General features: G+C 39.5%; 2 protein-coding genes across 2 annotated transcripts in view; one reads left to right on the top strand and one right to left on the bottom strand.

Annotated features, from left to right (window-relative positions):
• The first annotated feature begins 79 nt into the window (after positions 1-79).
• On the top strand, positions 80-10,822 carry CMTM3 (CKLF like MARVEL transmembrane domain containing 3). Its single transcript, XM_085234784.1, has 5 exons — positions 80-355; positions 5,470-5,625; positions 6,953-7,048; positions 7,766-7,883; positions 8,969-10,822. The coding sequence occupies exons 1-5, from the start codon at positions 83-85 to the stop codon at positions 8,995-8,997; spliced, it is 672 nt and encodes a 223-aa protein (XP_085090910.1). The 5' UTR covers positions 80-82; the 3' UTR covers positions 8,998-10,822.
• Positions 10,823-13,631: 2,809 nt separating this feature from the next.
• The window catches only part of CMTM4 (CKLF like MARVEL transmembrane domain containing 4), a 36,393-nt gene continuing 27,160 nt past the window's right edge, over positions 13,632-22,864 (bottom strand). The window contains exon 4 of the mRNA XM_085234782.1: positions 13,632-22,527. Within this exon, the coding sequence (XP_085090908.1) occupies positions 22,354-22,527 (174 nt within the window). The 3' untranslated portion in view covers positions 13,632-22,353. The remainder of the gene's footprint in view (positions 22,528-22,864) is intronic.

Here is a 22,864-nt window from a genome sequence, read left to right as displayed (position 1 = left end):
CCCGTGCCGAGCAGCAGCTGGGGCCGTGCCGAGGTGCCATGGCAGAGCCCTTCCCGTCCCGGCGTTGTCACGGCTGTTCGGAATGGCGCGGGGCCGCCCCGCCCCTCCGGGAGCAGCCGCCGCACGTTTGGAGATGCTGAAAGGTTGTGGGGTGTTTTTTTTTTTCACGTTTCCGCAGTGTCATGATTTCCGCTTCCCTCCTTCAAAAAAAAGAGAAAAGCAGCCCACAGCCGTGCGCCCCGCAGCCATGGAGGAGCCGGGGGCCAACGCGGAGCCGCCGCCCGGGCTGCGCTCGTTGCTGCCGCCGCGGGAATTCCTGTGCTCCCGAAAGGGGCGGCTGCTGCTCGCCGAGGCGGTAAGGGCCGCGGGCGGGCGGCTGAGCGGGGGTCGGGACGGGGCGGAGAGCGGCGACGGCGCTGCGGATCGGCGGAGCTGGAAGGGCGGGGATGGCGGCCGGGCACGGCCCGTTCGGAAGCCAAAACGCGGGCCGGGTTACGTTTCCACCGCCCGCGAACCCCTTCTTGGTTGAAAACGTCTGGTTTCGTTGCGCGTACTTTAACCAGAAAGCCCGACCCGTGCACCAGCACGGTGTGGGAGGGAAGGAGAATCCCCGCCTGGGCAGTGGGTATCCATGAATCAAACCGGAATTCGGGATGCTGTGCGTCTCATGGCGCAGCCATCGGCTCCTCACGGAGCGCCCTGACCGCTGCAGGTCCCACTGCCCCATTTCTGCAGCACCCGTGGCTGACAGAATCACACTTGGAAGACGGCAGAGCCCAATTAATTCCTCTTTGCTTGTTGGCACGTACTTTTGTTACGTACTATAACTTTTACTGGAGGTCCCTATACAACCTCACAGCCAGTAAGTGACAACTTCCACACAGCCTGGCTTTGTAACATCTCCAACGATGATATATTTGAGGAATACCGTTGTGGTCACGGCATCAGTCACCCTTCCATTGCCTCAGGGAAGTGCTGGTTGGTTATGCTTCCTCATAGTGATATGAACCGCTCTGCCCTAGCACAAGGGGATTTATCCTCTAGCAGGGCTTCCCGAGGGCTAGACAGGCTGGATGCAGCTCTGACCCATCCCAAAGCTGCAGCCTGAGCCCACCCTGAGCCGGTCACAGCGCTACAGACAGCACATCACCTCTGGGCAGCACAGAGGCAGCAGTAGTTTCTCTCCAAGTGTCAGCTTGGCCAGGAGAAATCCCTGAAAACCACAGACCCCAGAATAAATCCAGCCTGCATACAATTAATGAAATATGGGGCCAAATATTTAAAGATGAGTCCTTGTTAAATCTACCAACTTTAAATGCGTCTCAGCTTTAACTGTGTATTTTTTAACTTGAATATCTGATTCCTCTTTGACACAGTGCTAATGTTGGGTGGGGTTCTAAGTGCAGATTTTGAACAGTGTCTTTTATTCGGGGCTTCTCATTACTGTTACTGAATACATCATTATTATCCAGCATCTTGGCAAGTCACAAGAAGTGCACTTCATCTGTCAGCCTTTTGAAGTCATGCAACTATCAGCATCCCCTCCCTAATGGTAGATCAGAGATTCTCTGTGCAGCTAAACAAATACCAAGTCAGTTGTTTTTCTTCAACATCAAAAAAAGAACCACCATATTCTGAAAAACGTCTCCCACCAAAGCAAAGAAAACAACTTGCAAATATATCTTGGCTGGGGTGGAGGGTTCTACTTCTCCTTTTCAATCTGTGGCTAAAAGGGAACAAAAGTTGGCAAATTCCTTCAGCCCAGTGACCTCAGTGGCAGTGTGCTTAATAGGAGTCACCTCATTACACTGCTTTGTTTTGTGCAGCACAAGGGCCAGCATAAGATCAATTCAGCTGTCATAATTCACCACACCTCAGTCAGTCTGCTATCATTTAAGACAACGGCTACTCAACCATTCCTATTCCCTTATCTTGCCCTATTCGAGGTCCTGATAAACAGAGAGGACAATCTGGACTTACTTTGGGAAGGAAAGCCTTCAGCCTTGGTAGAATACTGATAAAGAAACTTAAAGAAACTCCAGTAGCTCAGGACTGGTACGCTCAGGTTGAAGGCAGCTTTTTAAAAATGTAACAGCAAGGTACATTTTGCTATGAAATGAAAGTGGGTGCTCACAGTGTTGGGGTGTGGTTCTTCATGTCAGCATGTACACAGCCCTGTGGGCCACCAGCGCTGGGCATTCTGGCTCTTCCTCTGGAACAAGTTGTGCTGCTGATGAAGCTGATTGCTGCTAGAAGCTTAATTATATTCTCAAATTTTATTCAGAGAAGGAAGTTGTTCTGATCTTCCTATGAATTTTTTATTCCATCTGGGAGAGCCAGGCCGCCACCAAGCAGCAGTAACATCAAACACACCATAAGCTTTGCCATCTCTCCTTCTGCTGTTTACTCTTCCCGTCTGGCTCCTCTGCTTTCTAATCATTGCCCCCCCCGACAAGGTTCCTTTTTTCCCCCTTCTTTTTACCCTTCCTTTTCTATTCTTTTCTCGTGTCACTATTTCTCCCATGTATTTTAAAACCCTTGCCTTCAGCTGTTAGTTTTCCCTAAAAACATCAAGCTGCTGTTTTCAAGGTCAACATACCATCCGTGCTCTTTTCCTTCCCTGAAACACTTTTGCAGTTCCTAATAAAATATGGTATGAACATACAAGGTTGTCCTGTGTAGCACAATGTAGAAATCATTGTGCCTGTTCTTTTCTTCTTTTCCTGTCTTTTCTCATTTCAGTCTTCTCTGAACTGCACTTCATGACTGAAACCTCCCTGCTCTTCGCACTGCCTCCTTGAAGATCCCCGTGCCCCCTGGGCTGCAGCCAGCCGGCCCTGCTGCTACATCAGGGGCACCAAGAGCTTCGTCTGCACCAGGAGCACAATGGAGAAGTAACTGAACAGCAGAGACCACTGAGGCATTTCTCTCTGCCAGCAAACAATAACAAAATACACTGCTGTCCAGAAGAGATCACCATTAGCCACTTTTAAAATATTTAAGCCAACCTGTTGTTCTCCGAGCAGTGCACATTTAGCCATGAGCAGTGAGAGGAGCCCCGCAGGGTGTGTGTAGCTGTGCATAATGATGTCAGCTGTTTCCTGGCATCCATGTCTTCCCCATGGGCTGCACTGGGTCTGTTCTTTGTGCACAGGGGAGGCAAACGCCTTCACATATCCTGCCTGTGACCTCAGCACTGCAGCAGTCCTCCCTTACAGAGCACACTGCTTTAATTGTTGGAACTAACTGTATTTTATACTTTAAATTGGAGGCTGGTTATATGATGAAGTGTTGCCTTCCCAGCCCCCAGCCAGCATAAAAAGCCAAGGAGCACAATATCAAGTAATTGTTACATGGGAGAAAACTTAATTTTTGAAATGCAATACCAGAAAAGTTCCTTTACAAAGAACTATTTTTTAATGTTTTTGTTTTGTTTCCATGATATACGTTCCCATCTTCTCAAAAAAAGAGGTGCTCAGGAGTAAAAAATAAAAAAAATTAAAAAGATCAAAAGATCAGGCCTCATTTTCATGGGACTTTTCATGACACCATTGCGAGTGGCTCCTATTTTGCTGTTTGCTGAACTGGAACTCCCTGCATCCAAATATTGCTCCATGGCAAAGGCAGCCACAACCACACTGACGTCAGCAGCAGGAACAACTCAGACTTCTGAACTGCTCTCAAAGGCTGCAGCCCCGGGGCAAAAGAAAACCCACAGTGTGAATACACTTCAATTAATACAGCTGATAAAACATCACATCCTCCCTACGTAAAATACATCAAATGAGTTTCCTCTGCTGTATGAGAACTCTGCTAAGGCTGCAAAGAGTATGCAAGCAACAGGCAAATAACAGGATAAGTAGTGACAAAACACCGCCCTGATGCAGACCAGTTTCTTACAACCTAATGAAACAGGAACAGTGTATAAGCTTCTAAGATAAATATAGTTTCATACTAAAAATGTCACATCCTCTCAAGTTTCACCACCCAGTCCTAAGGAATCAAAACAATACACTCCAGTCAGTGTCATCCTGGTCAATTCTTTTGGAATTTAGAACAAAAGCTTGTTAATTCCTTACATTAACAAATCACTTCAGCAGGACTCAACTGCTTATTTGCCCCCTACACATGAACAGGCTCTTTTCATACATATATTTGAGGGCTGAATGACTCTCATAGAGTAATTAGTGTCCTACCTTTCAAGGGAAATATGGGTATTCCTTGAGGTACAGGTGATGCTCTCACAGGAACACAGAGCAGCAGCAATGAAAAAAAAGCCATAGTTCTGAAATTCAATGAAGCAAATATACTGATCATCTCAATTGGAACATTTACACTATTCAGAAAGCCTTATCTGCCTTCTAAGGTGCCATCTGGGGGAAAAGTATGTCTATTTTTAAAATCAGACGAGCAAGAATGTGAGAAGCATCCCAATTTAGAATTAAAATCCTCCTAATCTATTCCTCAGACAGTGCCTTCCGTTATGCAACCAAAACCATCTCTGAGCATCTAAGGCCAAAACGTGCCTCCAAAAGGAAAGGCTGGATGCAGCAGTCCAGGTGTAAGTCAGCACATAACTACAGCCCTAGAAAGTGTTGTCTAATATGGTACCTACCATGAGACAGTAGAACTGGAGCCTCTTGGAAGTGACCAGCTCAAAGTACAGGACTGAAAAACTGTTCAGTTTTGCCCCAGTTCCCTCACCTCCCATCTTAACATACAAGTACAGAAGCTGGAGATGTCCAGAATGGCAGCACAGGACTCTGGTACTGTCTGGTTTAGGTGAAAGTACATTTTCCTTGGTCATTTTTCCCACTGTAGAAATACCTTGAACCATAAGTCACATAGTGATAGTATTTAAATTGAATGAGAAAACACGCTTTTTTGTTATTTTGTAGAGATATTTAAAAAATTATGGAAATAAATAGATCTACAGGGGGTAGCTATAACTCTAAAACAGTTGTCTACACTGAGAAACTGGAACCAGAGACAGAGAAGTTGTAGGATAACTAAATCCTGTCTTTTTTATCCATTAACAGTAGGCGTAATTTCTTTCAACTCAAGGAAGATTAGAAATGCTGAGTTACTTTTGGTATCCGAGCAATGATTTGCATTTCAAATGACAACTGTCATGGCTGAAAGCTCAAAGCTGTTTGCTTGGCAAAGTTCCACTGCATTTTCAGAATTATGTTGTCAAGAGTTGTTTACAATGCAGAACAAATTTTTGGCTCAGATAGGTGAAAATCTACCAAGCTCTCTGGAAAGCCAATTGTACACACACTGAAATAAATGACATGACTTCAGATTTATTCCTCGGTGAACAAAAAAATTCATTTTGTGCAAAAAAAAAAAAAAAAAAATGTAGGAAGCAAGATATGCCATCATCAGCCCAGTAACATTTCTAAGCTGCTCAGCTGCCTAAGGCTCTGCCATTCCATGCAAATAATGAGTATTTTCCTTTTACTCTAGGTGCTGTCATTTATCATCTTTATCTGCTATATTGCATCTTCAGCTTCCGCATTCATGATGGCACCACTCCTAGAATTTCTGCTGGCACTGTTTCTTTTTTTTGCCTATGCCTCTAAACTTAATGAGAAGTTTAAAGGACTCTACTGGCCTTTGACAGTAAGTGAAATATGAACTATAACCACAGATTTAATTGTACAGTATAACTTCAGAAAAAGGACTATACTGGAGTTCAGGCTGGCTGCTAATAGTTTTACTCCTGATGAGAAGTTTGTCCATTTTACCTTTGATTCAAAAGGTCCCAAAGCACCCTTTAAACTATGTTCTACGACATACTATAGCTTTCAAGGTATTGACACATAGCACTGCTTTGTTAGATCACAGGATTCATGCCTGCTTCTTGGCAAATGGTTTTCAGAAGCAGCCAACATCAGTCTGAGCCTTTCCAGTGCTGAGGTCTCAGTGATACTGCTCCTCTTACACATAGTGAAAGTGAGGCATACACTTGACTGTTTTAAAAATCTCAGGTAAAAGCTGTTTAGATGCAGATATCCACATGCATTTAGATACTCACATGCTGACGGACAACTAATTGTGTTAAGTGGGGATGTCCTGCTGCTCTTGCTGGCAGAGGGATGCTCACTCACGCAATCACTGGCTGCTCTTCAGGACATTTTTCCATTTGCAGTTGCAGGTAATTACCGCTCAGTGACCACTGGATGTCTCTGCTGCTTCAAAAATGCAATACAAAGGAAGCATTAATCTAGCAGTACACATTCACATACATACATACAGCTTTGCAAGAGTTTACCCTAGTGAGATTTGAATTAGTGCTCTCAGTGAATAAAAATAGCATTAGAAAGGCCTTTGGTGGATAAAACAATAGAAGTGACTGTAAAAGTTTGTCTGCTTTTCAGACAGTAATCTCAATTTCATCATACAGAACTAAGACAAAAAGCACTTGTATGTTTATTTATTATATCCATTACCACAATGTACTCCAGCCGCAGAACAGAGGTAACTGACCTCGCTCTGACTCCAAGGTCCTCGTAGATTTGTCTTCTGAGACAGTATCTTACCTGTCCACCTGGCCTGAAAATGCAGATCTGATTGTGAACAGATTGAGATACCATTTTTCAGCTCACACGATTTACACATGTCCTACGAATCACAGTACTTCCTTTACTGAACTGTTCACAGATAAGGCTGCTCCAGCACATCACTGCTTGTATTACAGGGCATGGCTCCTGCCCAGCAGAGCTGCCCTCTCAGGAGCTGATGCCAAGATTTCAGTCATATTTCATACAGAAATATTTCCCAGATGAACAGTTCATTTACTACAAGGTACCATGCTATAGTCATGTTCCAGCATCAGGCAAGTCAGACATAGCGCCAAAGGCTTACAACTTCTCAAGTGATTCTCAGAGGATTGTGTGTGTTGGAATTATGTGACTGACCTGATGTTGTCACACTGCTTATTTTACAGGATTTCCTGCGCTGTGTCACTGCTGCTGTTATTTACTTTGCCATTTCAATCGCTGCTGTCTCAAAATACAGTGATGGAGCATCCAAAGCAGCAGGAGTAAGTAGATGTCAGCTTTCCTCTTAAATAGTTTAACAAACTGTGTATGAACACGCATCAGAAACAAATTTTGACCCTGCTGCAAGTAGTAAACACTTGAATTAAAAAGTGAAGAATTTGCCTAAAAAGCAGGGAAGAAATGGTCACTTATTTAGAAAAACAGGTTCTGAATCAACAAATAGCTGTTTTCATCCTAATACTGCTGCTCAAGGTTAATGGCATGACTTCAGGAAAACACTTACTCTGATTTGCAGTTTCACTAGCTCTGCCAAAAAACAAATGTAGCAAAACCAGCAATAATAATACATATAACTACTAAGGATGGTCCAAAATAAGTAATTTCACCTTTGTGCTTCAAATGCATAATTTTGCTTGAATAAACTGAAACAAGAGCAGTCATCGCTTTACCCTCTTGTATGTGGGCTGTCCAGGAGAGAGCCTTTGCTATCAGCATCAGCACGTTCAGAAATAAGATACAGCTTCTGCAGTTGCAACTTGACTATAGGCATCGATAATTTACGCATCATAAAAATTGCATAAAGACATGACAAGCTAGGGAAGAACTACACCCAGTACTGTAAGCTACTGACCTTTACCAAGCAATCCCAAATCATACACAATTTTAAAACTAAGATCTTATTGTCATTTGTCACTCGGTTGTTTTGGTTTGTCATTGATAGACATGTGTTAAGGATGTTGTCAATTTTGCCATTTTAGGTGTTTGGATTTATAGCCACAATAGTGTATGCTATCGATTTCTACATAACATTCAATGACCTGGTAACTTTTCTCAAGCAAGGCAGTTCTGAGTCCCCTGAAAGGCGCAAGTCAGAAGGTAGGTAAAATCCTTTTGGTCATGCAAGCATGAAATGTGATTCTTCTCTATTTCACCCTCCGTTTGTCAGCACGAGCTCTCAAACAGCAAGAGTTTCTATTCTCAGCTACCATCATTTGGTACTAAGTTTTCAACTAAATATTCGACTAAGCCAAATTATGAAGGTCCTTAGTATTAAACCAGAAGAACTGGAATTTTCACAATTTATTAGGATCCTCACAAGCCAAGAATTTGAGATTTAGTTTCTCAGAGTTTGTGCCATCTAACTTTGAAAACCTCCTAAATCCAATTATAGAAGTAATTGTGCAGCACAGATTTTTGTGAAAGATGACTTAAAGGAACAGATCATAGGAAACGGACTGTTAAAGAGATTAAAAACCATTCAGCCCCACAATCTGAAATCGTCTCAGGACAAGATCAGGTGATTAGGGTATAAAATTAGAGTAAAGTTAGAGTCTTATTGGCCTGGAGATGGAGAGAGAAACTTTTGAACTTGCATACATGTAGTCACGCAGCTGTGGTGGGGATGAGACTGAAGAACCCCTGCCCTGCAGCACTGCTCCTCCAGCACAAAGCCACGTTCATACCGTGGTTCTCAACTACAGGGGACAGAATTCTATTGCTTCTTGCAAGCTGAGTCTCATACTTGGGCAAGATGCATCTCTGTATGCCCACGGGGATTTCTTAATGCCCCAGAGCTTCTGGCTTTCAGATCTGTTTAACTGGCAGTGCGTAACCATGACCCGCATCAAACAGCAATACTTCAGTACAGGAAGCATACTGTAAGTAGGCTTCCTCTCAGTGGTCACACTAACAGAAGTATCTTTGCAACTTCTTTCATTTGAACTGTTGTCTATGTTGCTGTTGTGGCATTTTTGCCAACAAGTCCTTTGAAATGTCATTTAAAGCTGTATTAGCAGGATAGTCAGAACTGGCACATTACAAACTCCTCCCCAACTACGCCACATCCTTCCAAGCAGGCACCCACAGAGGAGCAGCAGGTCTCTCTCAGCAAGAGCTAAAGCTGCTCCAATTTCCAATTTGTTCTCATTATTGTGTTTTATTTGGTTTGTTTTAAATTTCAGATGAAGACTCCAATTCTGACTCAGACTGAAAAAACAAACACCAGCCGAGTGTGAAGGGAAGATAATCAAGCACTTTCCTCTCTGCTGAACGCACTGCCAATTGAAACATCTCTCTTACTTCAGCCTCAATATCCTCTTTCCACTTCAATGTTTATGGAATCACCAAAGCATAAGGCAGTGATGTGGTGAAGGAGACCATTCCCAATACCATTAAACACTTTCAGAAATAAGGATTTACAATACAGAACTAAGGTTTCTACAGATTTCAACCTCCTAGAGGTCTGCATCCAAACAACTCTTTGTTGTTCAGCATGCAATGTGCTGAGTAAATGGGAACACAGTATTTTAAACTTATAGCAGAGCTTTTAACATGCTTCCTTAATTCCAAGTCTTTAACACTTACTTATAGCTTTAATACTTCTTGCTGTGCCAAAGAAAAGAGGCCCAGAATGCCTCTATTTCACTTATATTTTTCTTGATTAACTAACAACATTCATCTCATGTCTGAGCATTCCACTATCTCAACCACATCAAGGCATAAATTACATTTGGTTTCAGTACATCAATATCTACTGCCTAAACGTTGATAACAAGTGACAACTGGAAATGAGCAGCAAGCATAAATCTCAAAGTGTAACGGTGCCTCATCAGACATTATCACTTTTTAAGCTGCCTGGATGGGGTCACGCTCTCATCTTCTGCAGTTTCACCACAGATATGTGGTAGAACAGAAGTGGAATCTTACCAGCCTCTTCCTACCATTTTTGTGGAAGCCCTTGTACATATGCGCTTGCATGCAGGTAAGGAAGGCTTGCCAAATACCACCCAGCCACACTGTGTGCCTATGTGAGCTTGCACATGTTTGCATGCAAGGTATCACTGTCTGATCTCATGTTCTGTCTTGCCAACATTGGTCTTCCAATGAGAAATAGCGCTGTAGTTGCTCTGCTGGGTCCACAGAACAGATGATTGTATTGGAAAAAAACTCAGGATACCTGGACCTCCAGAGGGCAATTTCCTTCCCACTGTGAAGAGGTAAAAAAGCCAACCTCCAAACTAAAGAACGTCTGCACAAAATCCATTTCCTCAGCCTTCACCCTTGTGAAAGGACAAGAATTACTTTAATATTTTGGGGAAAAACCTGAATTTACAAGAACATGCTTTCATGGATAGCACAATCTAACTTGCAAATTGTGTGCCCACATGTAATCACATATCACTTGGAAACAGCATGGCATGCTTCTTATATATGGCATCGGGTCTGTTTCAAAGAATACATTATATTCTGTATACATTAAAATAATTAATATAGCAGAACATGTTGCTTAAAAAAAATAAGGTGAGAGCAGATGGTACTAACAATAAATGAAAACAGAGCTAAAACAGCAAAAGCAGATTTCATTTGGAACAAAGTGATGCTTGGGTTCCAATTCCCTGCTGGCAGCTGGCTGCTAACAGGCAAAAGCACGGTACCTGGCAGTGAGCTGGTGCTTGGGAAGGTGCTGGCCAGATTTGGAGATGTCTACCAGGCAGCTTCTACAACTCCTGTTCTCAGACCACTGAAGGAATAAAAGCAAACCAGATGTTTGCTTCTAGATGTGATAAACAATCTTTGCTTTTCTGAAAAGAGCTCGTTGGACCTTTTCTTGTTTGAAATCCTCTATTTCTTTCCACTCTGTTGTCATGTTTTACTGACACTCACTGTGACATCAGGGGATCTGGGCTTTTTATATTCAACTGATTTGTATTTTTTTGTTTTGTTTTGTTTTTTAAGTGTACTGCATGCCACAGCCAGAAACTAGTACATGATTAATATTTAGAAACCATGCTGGATTAAATCTCTTTTAATAGAAACACGGGGTGTCTTTTCTTAAACATCTCATCCTTGCCTCTGAACAGTGGGAATAACTATTTCAGGCAACTCTGACACAAAGAACACTGTGTTGTGGAGATGCAGAGGACAGCACTGGCAGCCAATCACATGTGATTACATATTTTGCAGGGAGAATCTTCATCCTTACTTAAGCAAATAATAAATAAAATAATAAATAAGCATTTGTTTTAGCATATTTAGTAGGCATCAGATATATAGTGACTTTATTTGGCAAATAACAACATTGTAAAATAAGATTCCCCTTTGAGTATACCCTTTATAGACACACAATCACTAGAAAAGCTTGTTAAATTTACACATCAGAATACTCAAAATCAACAGAAAAAGCAAGCTTGCTCACTAGTTGCTTCAGGACTTCATTAGGCATGTGCTGAATTGCCTGTTCAGACAATTCAAGCATTTGATGATTTCATTTATTTCTAAGCAGTTAGCTCCCAGGGTCAAGTGGTTGCTTGATTCCCGCCTTTTAAAAAAGATCTATTCCCACGATTGAAATAAAATGCATTTGGGTATTTATGAACAGCATTTCAGAAAAGAAAATCCAATTAAAAATAATTCCTTTAAAGCCAATACTTTAAAGTCCGGTGGATGGCAGAAGTAGTCTGCCTGGTTTTTGTTTGGCTTGTTTTCTAGACTGTAGAGATCAAAAGGAGTGGGAGCACTGGTTTCTCCACACTCTTCACACAAGCCAAATGTTACGTCTGTGGTGTGTAGTCTTATTTGTTTTTGGTGTGCCAGCAGTATCATAACTGAACATATCTCTTCAGTGACAACACTCCTTCCAAACAGGAGCTGTTCAAAAAAGCGTACAGGTTGATGTATGCCTTCATTACAACTAGAACTCAACAATTTCCATTTTGAATTTCTGTGCATGCTGAACAGCGCTCAGCAATAGTGAAACCTGGGAATTCAGAAGACCTTTCCCAACACTCTTTCAATTCAGGCTCCACTGTCCTTCGCACACACTGTACATTACTCCACTTCAGTCTGCTTTTCACCTATGCTCTTCAAAGTCCTGAAAGCCTTACATTTCCAATTAACAAAATAATTTCCAAGGTACTACTAAGCGATCCATCTCAGCCCACGTGGTATTTGAGAAGCATGCTTTCACCAGTCTGGTGTGCTTAAAAGCAGATGACTATTTAATGCTTGGCATAGCAAGCAGATGTTTTTAATTCATTACGCTTTTGTTCACTGTACAATTTTCTAAGCCTGTATTTTACAGCTGCATCTTCCCCTGCTAGGAAAACAGTGGTCCGCATCAGGAAGTGAGTACATACTTGCAGCCAGGTACTAGTAATGCATGTTCTTGACACCTACACTTCTAAAACGTGTAAATAAAACAATGCATACGTATTGCTCATAGGCTCAGATAAACCTTCTAACAGGTAGCTTGTAACTTTGACTTTTGAGAGATTAAAAAAGTGACTTCAACAATCAGGATACAAATTGTCTCCTAAAAGCAAAGACAAGTTACATACCATCTTATATTTTTACATATGATTCACCTAGCAAGCCTTGGAACTCTTTCTGAGCTTATGTCAAGGAAGCACAAGAAATTTATATAAGCACTGAGAATATGAGTCTTCTTACAAGGTATCTGGGACTCCTTTTTAGGAGGAGTACTAGGATGCAAACAACTCTTGCTTTTTCTAAATAAATAGAACTGTTTAGAAAAATAAAGCACACTCACCTCCACTGCATCTCTTTTACTGGAAGATGTCGCAGTACTCTGAATGCTGCGTAAAACTTAGAAGGTAAAACAAAAAGATTACATACACTCTGAAAACTTGATTTTTCCACCTATTACCTTGAAAAAGAGAACAGTGATACCAACATTCATTCTGAATCAGGCAATACTTGTGCTTTTATGTATTTTGGATGTTGTCCATCACATTTTGTTAGCCCAATCCACGACATTCATTAAATAAGAGATCAATCACAGTCTTCCCACGAGAATAAAGTCAGTCTTTGGTGTCTAAAAGACAAACAAAATAAACATGATTTGTTCTATTCCACAGCCGATAAAGCTTTTCTTGACCAGGGAACACCATGCCAGCAGCAACATGCCATTACATCCAGCACTAACCATTTGGTTTCTTGAACAGCATCATCTCTAGGTGAATCCAACAGATGCAACATCACAACTTGTTAAAACCTACCACTGCTGACCACTCTACACGGGCAAAATGAACCAGTCTATCTTGGTGAAGAGATGCACAAGCAAATGTCTGTCTATAGTGAATCCTCCCACAAAAGTTCACTGCCTACACCTCAACTAATGTCACACCCCCCTCCCCACACTCGTTATCCTCCTTTGCAGACTTTCAAGCATGCAATCCACATTCCCACAACACTCACTCAGCCACCTATGCACCAAAGCCATCTGAATACCCCAAATACAGGTCGCATCAAGGTAAGATATGTGACCTTTAGCCCAGGAGATGGCAGAGCACTTCCCACTCACTGCACATTTCAGTCCTCAAATCCCTTCTCAGTCCAGAGCACGATGCTGCAAACCCAAAATACGGTGTTTTGTTGTTCTAAATGTGCCACAGAAACTTCCAGAGTCACAGAAACCTCAGGCAGAAGTCTTTTGTTCAGCTGTTTGGTTTTTTGGTGTTTTTTTTTTTTGTTTGTTTTTTTGTTTGTTTGTTTTTTAAACTTTGTCTTGCATAGAAAATGCATTTAGCAACCACACTTGCTGGATAATCAACTAATCAACTATAACACTGAGTTTATATATTGCCTTTACAGATGAAGACAATCTTTTAGTACTTTAATACATCCATTTATTAAACAGGAAGTCCTTCACAAATGATTTCATACTATATTGATCAAAGTAAGTGTTAGAAAACTACAATTTTCCCTACATACAAAAATACAGACTTTAAACACTATGAAGACATTATCAGAAGAGTATCATGAAAATCCACAGAGCTCAAATCTTCAAATATCAGAAGGAAAAAAACGACAAAGACATCTAAATTAAAAATTTACAAAAAGTAATGTGCCCATATACAAAAGACTGGAAAAGTAAAATGACATTTTAAACTGATAAACACACCATTTAAATTACACAAGAATTGTATGGATTTTTAAAATAAGGACTGCTGTATTCCAAGATGGTTCTTCAAACGTGTGTTTTTGTTTAGCTTTAAACCAACAGAAAACAAGGGCACAACATATTGAAAACCCATTACTGGTATAAAAAAAACAAGTTAGAGGTTGTGTTTTCTTGTACAGTTGCCTTTGAAATTGTTCACACATTAACAGCATGACATTCACAAACAGAGCTGGGAGATGCTATCCCTACACATGTAAGCTACTGCTGTTAATAATGACAAGACAGTGATCACAGCCAGTTGGTACTTCTACAGACAGCACTGATTTTATCAGCTGGTCTGTGTGCAATCTAATTCAAAACACTAAAAATACTTACCAAATACCGTGAGATTGCTTCAAGGCTGTACATGGGCTCTATACAAACATTTGTTAGCTTGGGAGATTCTTCAAATCCTTGAATCAGAACATGCTTTTGGTGATAAATGGATGCCTGATCCTGCAGTCTCCTAAGTCAGTGGGGAACTTTGCCTGAGTAAGGACAACAGAGCTAGTTTCTGCATTTGCAGCAGCATATACAGACCACTTAAGAGATTTTCCTTGGCAATATATTACAATTTTTTGTACTTCAAAAGCAAAACACCAAGGGTATTACATAGCAGAAGCATACTCATAAGTCAGAAGAAAAAATGCACCCCCTTTGCTCAGCCCGAAGATGGAACTCTAACCCACTGTCTTTGACTGACATTTCTGAGCTGTTCACAACTACAAATCTGTCAGTATAGGAACTATACCCAAGGGACAAGTCTTACATCCAGGCCCAGATGTTTCTTCCTCAGACACCATTAAGCATACATATAGCTACACTTAGGGATGCTTAAACTGCATCTACTGTGTTTCTCTAGAGGAGCCCAAATTAGCACCAAGGATACAGAGATCCCACACTGAGCACTTCTTTATACAGATGTCAAGGAAACAGAGCTGAAATACCTTCACTTCAGCAATGTGCTTCAACTTCATCTTTCAGGTAGCACTCAAAGGCAGAGCAGGGCAAAAAAAATGAGCCAATCTTCTGATTCACATTCTGAGAAGAAATTCGCTACACAACACGCAGAGGTAAGACAACAACTAGTAGCAATAAAACTACTTTAGCAGAAACAAAGCACAACAAAACCAGAGATATAATAGGGACTCACATTACAAAAATAGTGTTTACTGGTTTAATAAATTTACATCTCAGTTGCTGTGGATGACAGGTGTTATACCACACATGGAAGGCACCCTAGGTGAAGCAGTATTTCAGTATTTGTTTACAATTCTGTGAAAAGACGTACAAAGTGTCAACTTTCAAATCATAACTGAGCAAATAAATTGAAGATTGAGAAATAAATACATAGTTTACTATTTTAGTGTGGGTTCCTGAACCCTTACAAACTTCAACATATACAAATAGTTTCAAAATGACAGTAACACAGAAGCCTAGACAGATAAAATGATTAGCTAAGTCATTTGTTATGTCAAAACTGTTATATCTTAAGTACAGACATCATTTAAAATGCAATTAATTGGCCACAATATACAAGTCACAATATCTTCTTACTCTAGAACTGTGACATGAGTTAAAGCTGGATGAGTTGTAGTGCTAAGATACACCCTCCCTCTGCAATAATCCAACAAGGAGAAACTGGTAAACATTTGAGATTAAAGTATAAACAGTAGAAAATAAAGGTAGCAATTGTAATAAAAGGGTGCTAGCTAGAACCACTGTAACCTGTAGACATCTGGATAAATGTAACATTGCTAAAAGTACTTTGATTGTAATCCTTTGGGATTAAAAGGTTACCAAAAGTGATAAATCAGCCTAGTTAATAGAAGGTATTCTTTCAAACACATGAAGGTTTTAACTAAATATGTCTATCGAGACATTTGTCTGAAGCAAAACAAACACAATACCCTGAAATTTCCCATATTCTAGACAATAGTCCTTGACAGTCAGAAAAGGCAGACAGTCATATTTCATTCTGTTACTCACATCCAGATGTTACTAAAATAGCTGCAGGGACCAGCCCCAGTGAAAAACAAGAAAAAACAGATACTCTCTTAGTAAGGTCTGGCTATTGCTTTTTGAAATGCTCTGATGTCCTCCTTCTGAATTTATGAAGATAGTTTCCATATCCTTCCATATAGGCTAACTGGCTTTTTATAACTTCTACCCATGAAGACCACAGCATACAGATAAAACCTTAATAGTAAACTCAAAGCTCTGTTATAAATACATCAATCAAGGTAACTATGTATATTGTATATAAAATTAAATATCTTCTGTTTGCCAAGCATAATTTAAAAAGGAATATCTGTGGCTAGTTATAAAAAAAAATATTTATTAACCCACAGAGATTAAAAGGCAATTTCACTAAGTCATCCACCCAGCACATTTTTGAAAGAGTTGTACTGGGAGTTTGGATAGGGAACTTCACCTAACCACATTCTTGTGATAAACAGACAACCTTTACTTCTGGGCATACATTAGAACAATTCTTAAAGCTGAATATTCCCAAAAGAAAATTTGATTGTGTTGTATATTCTAAATTAAAGGCTTCTATAAATCACAGTGTAAGCAGATTTCAAGAAAGATTATTTATAGAATACAAATGGTTAAATTATGGGTAGATTTTAAAAATACAATGCAAAAATAAGACCAAAACAACAAAGGAACCTTCTGAGGCTGGGCAGTACTCCTCTGGTTCTATCAAACATCGATTTAAGGAAGTGGCTAAAATGGAAAATATCAGGAAAAACTCAGATTTCCTGAATATCTATACAAATTCATTTTTAATCAACTCCTTCTATTAAAATAAAGCTAGATTTTTTTTTTCCAAAAAGTGTTAAAGGCAAAAAGCAGAACATTCTGCTGGGTTTTGTACCCATCTCAGTTTCGTAGAAAACGATTACTTTCATTGCCATTAAGATTAAAATTCATATTTATATCTACACGTTCTTTTGATCTTTGTTGGTTAACAGGCCCTCCAAACAAACCATAATATTTTATCTTATAAACAACAAAATCAAAGTCCCAGCTTCAGGAATGCTACATGACAGCTTTACTCGTCTCAGTGGGACTAGGCAGAAATCCCAGCCTGAAAGAATGTCTTCCTCCAGGTACAGAGAGTCCTCCTGATGTAAGCTCCTAGGGGTCCTGCAGGCCACTGTGAACCAAGTGCTACACTTCAGCTGAGTAGAAGTCATTAGATAATCACATTATTTGCCAACGTACCTCAAGTTTTAAGGCACACCATTGACAATGTTGGTGTCAAATTTCTCCTACCATTTTGTATGGCCAGCATGGCCCTGGGATTTGGGAGATAAGAACACTTCTAAGCCTACTATTTTTTTTTTTTTTTTTCTTTTTAAACCAAGTCCAAATATCTCCATCTCTACTAAGATGTGAGGAAGATATTTTTCCTTCTGCAGTAGGAGATTATTCAAGTTCACACATCATTTTCAAAATGCCACATTACTGAACATCAAGTCTAGTTTTCTCTCTTCTTCTGACCCTTTACTACATCTCAAATTCATAGTTGTGCCTAATTTTTCATCTATTCTAACTCAGGATGTTTGGCTCCAGACTGTACTGATTTTCACGTATAAAACTGTTCGGTTTCTCATTGAAGCAGGAGAGAGCACCTTATTTTCTACCCAATTTGAATTGCTATTAAGATGGAGAGGTTTATGCCCCACAAACACTCCCTGGTCCAAAAAAAAAAAAAAAAAAAGAAAAGAAAAGAAAAGAAAAAAGGAACATACACAAGTAGGAATGCTTACAAGTACATCACAGGACAAGAAAACAACAGATTTAGAACACAGACTGAAGAAGGGGGGGAGCTGCATTATAAAGCCACATATTAAATAAGCATTTCCTGTACCTGCATGTTCCCAAAATAGCACAAAGATGGCAAATGTCAGATTTGTTTACGGTCCCAGAAGTTTATGGAAAATTGAAGGTTTACTGAATTATTAACAGTCCACACGCAGGCTACAGCACATCAATTCTCCTGGTGTGGTTCAGAGCACTTTAAGAAACAGCAAGTCTGCTGTACTAAGAAGGGGCAATCATCATACGATGTAATTCATGGGGGGAAACGAAATACACAATTAACAAATTGGATTTTTTCCTCACTTCTTCCCTCCTCTTTCTAGACTTAATAGTGAAATATAAACAAATACATTAAAACAATTTACATAATATCACAAAATGCACAACGAATCACATGATGAAGCCTATAAAGAAGCATCCCATGTTAATGATTTTATTTAAATCCACACCTAAGAGACACAACAGAAGATGACGAGTTGTTTCCAAGGCACAGCTCACTGCTGATACCATACTTCTGAATATAAAGCCAGTGATGGACAGTACAGACTGAGATACAGGCATCAAATCTCAAAGGTCAGCACCTTGTCTCTCAGAAAAGGCAGAGGTAGATGGCAGATGATGCTAATAATAACCTCTGAGCATATGGCTCCTTACAGGAAACTTAGGAATAAACACAAGCAGTATTATGCCAGATGGCTTCCAAAGTCCACAGGGGAAAAGGAAAAAAATAATAATAATAAAAAAATCCCCCAGCAGATCCATCCCCAAACATCATAAGCTATCACAGATGGGAAGAGCACCGCACTTAAGCAGGACATGGAACACACTATTCTTATCTTCCTCAGATTGAAGCAGTCACTATACATATCAAGGCAGAACGGTTAACAAAAACTAGATATAAAACAAGACAGATGAGGCATGAATTTACAAAATGAAAGGAGCAAGCAGAGTGTAAGAAGGAATCAACTTCACTAAGAAGCAATTAAGCTGCCAAATCATTCTTAATTATCATTTAAGAAACCTACTTCTATAGCTGGCAGTTTGCATATCATCAAGTGAATGTATGAGAAACATGAACTAAGGCTGCCCAAACTGAACAGAGTATTAACAGGAAAATACCTATTCTTACATCATCATACAACAGTTACGCTGTTGCTCCAATCATTTCACATTAACTGATCTTTCAATGCCTGTGCATAGCATGCAACATTTACCCTCATTTTTACACACAAATACATGATGATGGCAAATCTGAGGGCTCAGTTTTGACTTAAGAGGATTAATCAGAACGCTATTACCATTTCAAGCATCCTATTCCCACGAGATTCATCTGTTTAGTTTTCTTTTTTTTTTTTGTTTACAGTGGTTTTTGGATCCCTTTGTAGAGCTAAACAGCACACTTGAAACTAAGGAAAGCCAGCAAGACTAGTTGGCTGGAAGAAATAACTTAGTGCCACTTTTCTAAGCAAATTTCAAAAAAGCAAATCAAAAAACCTTTCTGACTCATTTTCTTCCGTAAAGGTTTTTTTTTTTTCTTTAATTCTACTCCTTTAATGGCTGCAGGTTTGATAACAATCTTAACAAAAGATTACCGCTTCTTCAATACACCACATGAAACTGTAATTGTAGAGGGGGTGGAATTAAGAATGCTTATGTTAAATGAACTCAGTGTTTCAATTTTAGTTGCCTCATAGCTACTTTATTTCCCTTTTCTATAATCCAGATAGCAAATAATGTCTCTGTAGAGTAATAAATGCTTAACTTAGATTTTAAGAAAGTATATACTGTACAATACTAAAATCATCTTTGGTCCCCAAAATCAGGAAATTACAAATTTACATTTGTCTTCCTGTTTACAAAGTGTATCAGATAGTAGTTCTTTTAAAAAATTTTTTAAAAATCATATTCTCTTTGAATTCTACCCTGAAAGCTGTGCGAAGCTCAAGTCATGAGTGCTGTAAGTAATAAATACTGTTCTCAACTCAGGAAAACTTATTTACTATGTAATAGCACTCAAAGTCATATAGGTATACTACACTATAAGATGAAGTATTATGCAATATTAGAAATATAACTATCGTTCATACTAAGTAAGCATTTGTCATTCCAGCTAAAGATAATAAGCTTTCTGCGATCTCACTCCAGAACAGGCCCTGCAAAGTTATCTTTTGTCCAGGTAAGGAAAGGTGTATGGATTTGAAAGATACCAAATTCACAAACTTGCAGATGCACGAAATCTCCCATACATACTTCTGAGAAATCAGAGAACCAGAATCATCACAGGGACTACAGAAGAGGAACAGGACATTCTCCTTCATACGTGCTATTGCAGTCCTCTCATTAACCAGCATCAGGACATACTCATAATGAAAAGCCTATGCTTACCCTAACCTCTTTCCTGACACCTAATTTCTGTTTCTTGACTTCAGATGCAGGTACCATTCCAGAAGTATCCATCTTCTGCAGAATAAGATTCTGTATTTTAATAAGGCTTTTTCATTTTTTTTTTTTTTTTAATAATGTTTATGCAAACTGACTTAATGTCTGTTTACAACTCCAGTCTACATATGTCTGTGCTACTTTCAAAGTGGAGTGCTGAAAAACAGAAGGGCTAAAGCAACTATACTGACCTTCAAGATACTGATTTCATGCCACATTGAACGTGGAACTGTCATTTACATTTCATAAAACACTCAATAATCCTGGTGAGACTCCACCATGGAGTTGATGCTCTCAGCTCAATAACAGAGGTAAGCTTCTATGTTCTAATCTTTTTTTTAAACTAACATTACCTTTGGTGCTAACTTTCAACAAACTACAATAAAACGTTAGCAAAGTAACTGGAAAACCATTATTGGTCTAGAAAGGCAAGTTCTCTATAACCTCATTAATAACTCTTAAGTGAAAATGCACCATAGACAAAAAAAAAACCATGAAAAATGAAAAGACATTGGTTTTGTTACCAGTTTTCCACATGTCAGTGTAATTGCATCACTTGATCCAAGAATTGCAATGTAAGGTTCAAATCTGGAACACCCTCTGTTGCTTCTAGTATTAAAGAAGCCCAGGCACTTGTACTGACTTTCTGTTTGGTATAACATAGTTTTATGTATTTAAAAATCACCTGTCTGCAACGTATTGCCTTTTGTTCAGAAGTTAACTGTGCTAAATCACTTAAGAATACAGCTAAACAAGATTAATACAAAGTGTTCAACTCCGGTGTCAAATAATGGATTACGCAGATTAAAAAACACCAATCACTAAAAAGGTATTGAAATATTTAACTGATTACTGCAGAATTCAAGTTTTGATTAGAAAAAATACCCTTAACTTAATTGCAAGTAAAATTAAAACAAGAAAACTTCGATTAGGTGAAACCATTCCTCAACAAAGAAATATTAGAAAAAATGTTTGCAGATATATCCAATTCAAAAAACAAATTTTACCTACTACCAACAGTTTAACTTTAGAAAAAACAAGTAATCCTCTAAACAAGAAGCATCTCAGATGAATCACAGTATTGCAATCTTAGAAACACTTTATATCATAAATTTTTGCTAGTTTCTGCTTACCCTAGGCTTCTCAGAAAGGTTGAACCTTAAAAGAAAAAAAAAAAAAGGCATGACTGGAACGCAGGTTTACCAGATGACAATTCATCCTCTCTCCTTTAGCACTGTGCCCCTCAGCATTCTCTTTCTCCACCCTGGCTTCCAAGTTTCCTCCACCCTCCACCATTTTGAAATGAAAAACAGCACGTATCCAACATCAGCAGAAAGTTCACATACTTGCACTGGATGCATTGTGGTGACCATTCAATAAAATATACTAATCTTGCACAAGTTCTGATACAAGCAAAGTCAGGCACCAACTGCACGTGACGATTTGCGAATAATCCAAAGGAAAACTGCCTCAGCATTAAATCAACAACCAGAAGACAGAAAAGACTTTCATGTGGCAGCTAGGTGAATGAAACAACAATGAAACGGCGTGCAATCTTGCAGGTGAGAACTGAACTGCACTGCCAAGGCTACAGAAGAAAGGATACAGACCGTTGCTGGACACGATACATAGCTAAAGTTATTGCTACTTGCCCCTCACTTCCTTTTCATGTGGATTAAATTTGCTCCTGGTGGATTTCTTTCTTATATTAAACAAAAAAGATAGCTCTGGTCTTAGTTTTTATGACAGATGAAGAAACAGTGGCAGAACATGTATATTCAGAGCTTGCTCTTAGAAAAGGGAAGAGAAGTTCTGTGTAGTTAATCCAAAACATTAACATACTTCAGAACATATATATAATATATTATACATAAATATACAATATATGTATATATATGTGGATGTCTTGAAAAGATTTTGCTTTTGAATGGTCAGCATCTACTGCTTTCATGAAAACAGCTTCTGACTCGATGCTTCTCTGCACATATCTGGGCCGGGCATTCTTTGCCACTATCTGATTTTCCTTTTCTTTCTTAAATAAAGAAAAAACACTTTATTCCATGAGCAAGTTCAGCACTTCTCTCTTCCCTTTGCAGTCCCATCTATATGTTGCTCTCATGCATCCAGACGCTGAATCTCCGGGCGATGATCTACTTCTCTGGATTCTGTCCGAGCACGTATGTAATCACTGGTCTGCCGACTGCTTTGTTGTCTGCTGTTCATTCGCCACTTCTTAATAGCTAAATATGTGTTCACAGCGTACACTGCCATTGCCAAGAAACCAAATATCTACAAGAAGTAGAAAGACGATTTTTGAAAACAATAATTGTAGTTTCGTAACAAATTTCTGAGAAGTTTAGTTTTCTGCTTTACTTGCACGGCCTATGAAACTGATGTTGTTCTTCAACGAACTAGAGAATTTGTGAAAGCTACTAAGATCAATGATCCAAGAAAACTAATTTCTTTGTCTATAAACACACCACCTTGCAGTGCAACTTCACTGGAAGAACCTCTTGTAATAATATGGCTTTTCATCCAAACAGTTCATTCATTCCTCAGGATGCACCTGACAGTGAACAAACAACAAGAGAAGAGATGGCCAGTCTAGGCTATCAGCCTAGAGGAT

The sequence above is a fragment of the Meleagris gallopavo genome, chromosome 13, assembly GCF_905368555.1.
Source record: "Meleagris gallopavo chromosome 13, MGAL_WU_HG_1.1, whole genome shotgun sequence".
NCBI classification, from domain to species: domain Eukaryota; kingdom Metazoa; phylum Chordata; class Aves; order Galliformes; family Phasianidae; genus Meleagris; species Meleagris gallopavo.
This window is presented reverse-complemented; position numbering and strand designations above follow the sequence as displayed.

Excerpts from the sequence above, each read along its gene's own strand:
- CMTM3 (XM_085234784.1), top strand. The coding sequence starts at position 83 with ATGGCGCGGGGCCGCCCCGCCCCTCCGGGAGCAGCCGCCGCACGTTTG. Across the intron at positions 5,626-6,952 it reads GACTCTACTGGCCTTTGACA|GATTTCCTGCGCTGTGTCAC; the intron begins GTAAGTGAAATA and ends CTTATTTTACAG. Across the intron at positions 7,884-8,968 it reads TGAAAGGCGCAAGTCAGAAG|ATGAAGACTCCAATTCTGAC; the intron begins GTAGGTAAAATC and ends TTTAAATTTCAG.